Source organism: Opisthorchis viverrini, assembly GCF_000715545.1.
Source record: "Opisthorchis viverrini unplaced genomic scaffold opera_v5_144, whole genome shotgun sequence".
NCBI lineage: Eukaryota > Metazoa > Platyhelminthes > Trematoda > Opisthorchiida > Opisthorchiidae > Opisthorchis > Opisthorchis viverrini.
Genome location: NW_008751800.1, coordinates 1,252,215 through 1,259,266, shown reverse-complemented (window position 1 = coordinate 1,259,266; position 7,052 = coordinate 1,252,215). Strand labels below are relative to the sequence as shown.

The window sequence follows — 7,052 nt, the reverse complement described above, 5'->3', positions numbered from 1 at the left end:
GAGACACAGCACACATCAGTGCCAAGCGAGTCCAGTGTGAGTGCAAGAGCAGCTTGTTGTTCTGCTTGCTTCAGAGTGCGAACATTGAACGCGGCCAGATTGAGGGGGCGTCGAGGCTTCAGGACTGATCTGGAGATTCCTGAAGATGTCGGCGCCATGTGACGAGCAGACGCTGCACGCAAAACCGATGCATGACGAACGGAGTCATCAGTCCTAAGTGCTGGGCCTACAAGGGGAGAGTTATTAATGGGGTGGGGAGAGGGGGAAGAAAAAGTATGTGAAGGAGAAAGAAGGGAGGCGTCAGCAGTAGCCTGTTTTCGCTTACCCGCCCTGCTGTATGCAGCAAGTAAGGCGACCCGGCTGATGGCACCACGCGACGGCCGATGTGGCATGAGAATATTGTTAGTTGTGTAGGTCATGGTTGTACGAGGGCTGGGATACTGCCAGGGCGCCCACACCTAGACAGGAGGACAATTAGGGTCCTCAACCAAAGCCTTTGGCTCAAAAGCCTAACCGCAAGGCAGCGGTGTTTGGCGGGAAATGCAAATGCATTACCATTTCTACGGAACAAGTCGCCACATGTTCCAACCCCCAACCTGGAGGGCCAGGAGACTGTGTTCGTCAGACCTCTAACCATTGACCAACCTGGTATGAGAGACTCTGTGAGTGTCGCGGGACACTCTCCAGTATAGCTCAATGGATCGCTGAGGTGCGCAAACCGTCACACCACGGTAAGGTCCAGTCTCTTCGTGACGGAGACTGAACAGCACCCATTTCAAATCGTACTATTGCCAAAAAAAGGTTATTCCTGCTTGGAAAAAGTAGAACCAGCATTTTTGGAATCTTATGTTTAACTGCAGCGGAGGTTATTCGCCTTGTTCATTCGTCTGGAGATGAAACCTACAAAACCAGGATGAGATGTACGATGTGACTACTGTGTTTCACTTACTTGCCGGGTTTAAAATTGTTTTTGTGAAGAACACTGGTCGCGAGCGGACGTCGTCTCGTCGAGTTGTATTGGAAGCCCATGCCCCGTTTACCTAGGACATCGGTAGAGTAAAATTTACCCAGTTTACTGTTTGAATGCATTCGGTTCGTCAGTACATTTCGTTATGACGTTGAGCTTTCGTGAATGTGTTCGTACTGTGTACGTATTCAGTAACATGTCACGCGAGTGGAAACTTGAGCAGACAATTTTCCTATATTTCACCCCAGACCCATAAACGGTTGTGCTTCTTGGAGTATTTGTTTAGATTACGCCTCCTCAAATAAAAAATAGCATACTAGTAAAAAACCATTCTAAGCAAATGATATTTTCAATCGAAACCACTAACTCTACAAAAATTCCAAATGACTTATTTGGCATTAGTGAATAGCAGTGCCAACCAAACACAGTCTTTTGGTAAGATTCTAGAGAATGTGAGAAACCTCTAAATATTCTGCGCTCTCTGTTGAGAGGGCGGTGAAGTATTAAAAGTTGACAATTCTAGTGATACGGTCTGTCCTCAGCGATAGATATACAAAGACCAACAAAATGATCTGTGGAAATTTACCTGTAAGGAATATCTGAATCAATTCCTTCTCCATTGGGTGAGACCTGCTTCATGTAAATGGTTAGCGCTCAACCATAAACAGCATTTAAAGAGGGGACGGGCTTGTCAAGTATTTATATGAGTTAAAACCAACGGATGAAAATCTTCAGAACAAATAAAGATGTTCGTTATAATAAGGAACACTAGACTATTTAGTTTCCGTTGAGATCATACCTCTACATAACCTGTATCGCGTACTACCATTTTAGTCACCACTGAGCCGAGGACTGTTTTATTTGGAAGGAGGAGGATATAATCTTGGAAGGAATTAAAGCGATCCTTCCAAAGTAAAGTCAGTTGATCTGAAGTCATCCCTAGTCGTCAGTTGAATGTCTCGGTTCACTTTCTATGAACGAGCAACACTGTTTCATGCGTTCCTTCATCGTGAACACAACCGGTTTGAATTTCCAGTATTCCAGTTTCTTGATCACCACATTGATACGTGTAACTGTTCCAAACTATAATTCTAAGCCAAAAAAGAAATCGAATCGTCTGACATAGGCTGTGTGATCTCACCTTAAGAAAGTGGGAGAGTGGTTTCGCTTGACTATATTTTAGGCTCTCCTGGCAGCGCCGGTACGTATTCAGAGGTCAGCGCAATAAACTTTGTCTGTTAAATGAACTTCTGCCTGAATGTGCATTGTGTCTACTTAATAGATACCTGTTGTCCTACTCAATTCATTTTGGCTAGTTCACAGAGCGATGATTTTTGCCGGCTTTTTCGCAGCGTCTTTACTTGGGGCAAGTCAACTTCCCGATCCAGATTGACATTTGATTGACTACTAGTGGCAGATGCTAAGATTTACAAATCTTAACGCCCGTAAATGCAATTTCGTAATTACTGCATCGGATTTCGACTATCCGTCTTGTAACAAGCCGACCGAGATTGAGAGTTAACCTGGCCCTCAGGAATGGGACACAGATTTGGTCTTCCAAAGGATAATAATTTTTAAAAGCCCCCGTACCGCGTGTTAAATGATAGCCTATTGACGCAGTATCAAATTAGTTTAATTGTGCAGGTGATTTGCTTCTCTTGCACGTTCTGTTTCTTCATGATCTTGGTAAACGTCCGTGGGTGTGCTGAGCCCACTTGAGGCCCAGCCTTCCAAATCATTTTCGCCTTCTTCCATATCCTCAAATTAATCCTCCGAAAATACTGACAGTTTTTTTAACACTTAACCTCCTGTACTGTGCCCAATCGTCTGAATCCGCGAATTTGTTTCACCGGTTACTTACTCACTATAGACCTACAGAAATCACTGTCACCTAACTTTTCCTCTTCTGGTTTCTATCAAAGTGCTTTACTTTAGCACGTTAACATGTTACTTCTACTGTTCATGAATCGCTCCGTTCATAGCACTGATTGTATCCGTTGCTGTCTTACTTCTGTTTCTACTATCAACTACCGGTTGAATAACATCGGTCTATGAGAAAATAATTCCCAGCGTCCCACAAGGTGACAGGCTGTCTAAACCATGCACTTTTGTAATCCAGAGTCGGTTTTCTTGGCTGATGCAGGAACCCCAATTCAACTCTCACTGACTCTAACCCTTTCCCGAAGAGACGACTGTTAGTCGTCCCCTGGATGAGCGCTTTAGAGATAGATTCCCAGTCACGGGATACCATTTCGCAAGGGGGCCTAGCTGGATTCCTACATATTGATCACACTCAAAACTTGGGCCAACTCTTCAGATTCAATAGTCTTATGTCTACATTCTGCTTGATTGGGAACCAAATACGAGTAGCGCAAACAGGGGAATATATACGCGCAAACCTTGCCTTACCGCATGAATACTACACTAGCTCGGCTCCCGTACAGTTTGCTGTATATCCAAATATACACTCGAGTCCTACGTCCTTGTTCATACGATTTGCTAACTGACGCCTGTCAGCACGATTAGGCAGTGCTTGTGTTTAATCCGCAGTGGGCGCCTACATATCCAGAAGGCGTTGAACTGTGATAGAAGAAACGGAGAGTCGTGTCATTGTGCTTGAGGAGAAAATATGATACGAACGAAAAGACAAGACTCCGGTCTGCAGCCTCCAGCTTACCGCAGAAGTGCTCTATAGGGTTGGTCACCTTTTGGACTCAAAACGATGAGCAACAGATACTAAGCCAGATCTAAGAGCATTGATGTTCCAATCTATAAACTTTCGCCAATAACGCTAAACCAACTACCGCCGATAGATCAGATTTTTATGGTGCGCACTTTCAGCGCTATAGTTGACCCGATTGACTCGTAAAACCCCAGTCGGGAGCTGAACACAGACGCGTACGTTGGATCCCTAAAGATTTCCATGATCCGCAAACCTGTTTGTATATTCAAGTACTGTAATGTATTCGTGCAATAGTTTTGAAAGCTCGTATCATCTCGTCAATAAACGCTTAGGAGGATTGTGGTAAATTGCGTTACCAAACATTCTGAAGACAAACTTACGGTCTTCTAGGAGTTCTGAAGTCTAAAATCTACCCTATCCATTGTAGCATATCCCCAGTGGCTGAAAGTCTTACAGAACCAGACGACAAATACCAATTAGTTAGCGCCTACTACTCTATCTTAAATGCTATTCGACAGATGCTCAGAAAGTTCACACGACCTGGTGGACAGACTGCTCCGTTTGCTCGGGTCACTCACCAATCACACAAAAGCTTCCACTCGTGTCCGCGATGTGAACGGCCACAAGCCAAGTGAGCTTGTGGTAAAGTGACTCGGTTGTGAGTGAATTTGTGAGTGAACTCAATCACAAAATGAATGTTTTCATTTAACAATGGGCGAATGCGAATAATCTGTAATTTCCCGGGGTTGTTCGCCTCTCAGAAGGGAAGTTTTATTGTTCGTACCAAGTCGGGTTTACAAGGAATTTTTTCTGTCGGATGAGGTGATCTCCTGGTTTGGAATGTTGTTGGTTTTTCACGACAGAGAATGCTCCGAGATGGGCTTGCCCAAACGGGTTCAACAATAGATACCTAATTGTTCTACTCCAATTTATTTCTCATTCCAGCGAATGAAAATTGGTTACATATCGAGACAGTATTTCTACGTCCCACAGTCCGGTGATCACCTGTTTACCTCATACAGCAGATCACGGCAACTGCTGCGGCTGGAAGCAAGTTGTGGTTGCCAGGTCAATCTGATTCATCCAGGAGATCCCCGGGCAGTATATTGTCCAATCGAATACAGAACAATTGAAGTAGTGTATGAACAAGAATCCGGGAAACCGGATTTGTTCGTCCAGAAGTTGAATTCGTTGCTTGACGCACGACGTCCAATGGCACGACTTGTAGCGACAGTGGTTCGACAAATCAATGGAGTTGAATACACAATGACGGTGGATGATGCAAAAGAGTTGTTGAACTGTTCTGTGCGACCAAGATACCGGGACGTATTGGGAATCATTCTCTCGGCTGGAAGACATTCCACTGGATGCCGCTAGCATGCACATTCTCTCATTCTATCCACATATTCAGCCTCCTGATTTATCTTCCTTCTGTACTTTCTATCAGTTTTTTCCACGCTCGTTAACCTCGAATATTTGTTCCTGCAAGAACTAGATTCTAAAAGCTCGTCTTAAAACTTATTCGCTATTGTCTTATTCATTTTGCATTTCTTTGTGTCCCACTATATCTAAGTTTTTGCAGTGTGAATGAAATTATTGGATACACTCAAAATGGTTTCAGCGAAGCCAGTATTCGTGACACTAGTACTATGCAAGATAAATAATCATGCTTGGACTAGGGAAAGGTGAGATTTTGCGGTTCATACCAGAGACACTGATAGCAGGGCAACCAGCTCAGCCAGTGCAATTTTACTCATGTATTTTTTAAACGTGCGTGAGATACATGCTACCCTAGAATGAGTTCCTCGTCCGATCAATTCGGCTGGATGTGTGGCGAAATTCTGTTTCATAGATCGGTTGAGCCGATATTCAGGATTTCCAAGTAGTTATTCCGTAAGCGGTGAAATTGGATGGATCTAACTTAACCGGCTGTTCGCCATCGGTTCGTCCTTGTTTAGTCCTCAGCACCACTTCAATACAACATTTTGAAACTTGAACCCAACCTGTTGATGAATGGATTTCAAAATGACGGCTTCATCCATACCACGGCTGCTACCAGGCTCCAAGGCATTTTGTGCTTTTTTCCACACAAAAATCAGATAAGGCCTCAAAGTGTGGATGTAGAACTAACTGTTTTGCAGTGGGCGAATAAACTTATGAATAAGGTCGAGAACGGACAGCAACTTCACCGGGAAGCTAGAAAATCACGTTGGAAAAGTGCGTCCTGGATTCCATAAATTTCGATATGACGTCATTCTGGTCCTGCAAGTCCAGTTTGGCTTGCGTGCAACTGCCGTGCACATCCGAATATGGCGAGGGAACTCTGATAGTATTTAATCCAAATGTGGTTTCTGAACTTAAAAGCGACGAGTTGGTGAGCTCGCAGTCCGGACGACAAAACATCGCTCCTGCTAGTCAGGTAGATGTACGCGGATGGTGGCGTCTTCTGTGCATTGCATTCAACACAATACTGCTACTATATTCAGCATTCAAAAATACTCATCTTGCAGGCCCGTTTAGTTGGGGGTCTTGTGCGTCATTCTAAATGAGCTTCTTGAATACAGAAAGTATCCAACAGTGTGGATTACTCCGCGCCAAACAATCGCGGTCAGATTTTCAGATTATCAAAGCTTGGAGTAGACCGCATTTTAATGCATCGACATAGAACATCGCATTTGCTAATGCTGCGAACATATATGTTGAGTTGGTATGTTGGTGAATTGCCGTAACATGCACGTGATTGTCCATAGGATCACTAGAAGCATTAGGCTTCGTTCAGTAACCTGCCAGTTTAAGCAAGGTATAAAATAATTCAGAGCTGGATATCCTCACGTTTGTTTAGGGAAACATGCAGATCAGCAACAGTCATCCAAGGGGCCTCACCTATCCAACTCAATGTACATTGAAGAAGCATCGAATAGGAAAGGTTTTCGAGAAATGCACCGATTTGCAAATCAGATGGGTTTTCACGAGAGACTGAAATGAATCTCTCCTTTGTGGTATCATTCGACTTAATGTGCTGAACGCAGGCCACCTCATGTTTCAGTGGACACGATATTCCAGATATCGCAGTATATTTTCATAAAGGAAATTACTCAGAAGTTTGCTGAAAACTGTTCGGACAGTCAACAAGATGAGCACCACCGTGCCCTGCAAGTGTCCCTAGTGTTTCATGGGGAATATGGATCTGAAGTTATGGTGAGTCTGATATTGACGTGTACGGTCAAAAGGAGCAGTCAACTATGAGAAGCAGACAATGGAAAGAAGTGTGATTGTAGCCTGCCGAGTTTCAGTAACACAGACAAACCCAATGGACGTCGTTACGAACTAAGCCAACAATATCCCTCCCATGTGAACTGGTAGCTACCACTTCCTGATTGTACTCCACCGTTTATATCTATG

At 44.0% G+C, this 7,052-nt stretch overlaps 1 protein-coding gene across 1 annotated transcript in view; it reads left to right on the top strand.

The window, feature by feature from the left end:
- Positions 1-5,236, top strand: part of T265_06737 (hypothetical protein) — a gene marked incomplete at both ends in the record, with an annotated part of 15,623 nt that extends 10,387 nt beyond the window's left edge. Inside the window, one exon of the mRNA XM_009172074.1 lies at positions 4,596-5,236. Within this exon, the coding sequence (XP_009170338.1) occupies positions 4,596-5,027 (432 nt within the window). The remainder of the gene's footprint in view (positions 1-4,595) is intronic.
- Between the last annotated feature and the right edge of the window lie 1,816 nt (positions 5,237-7,052).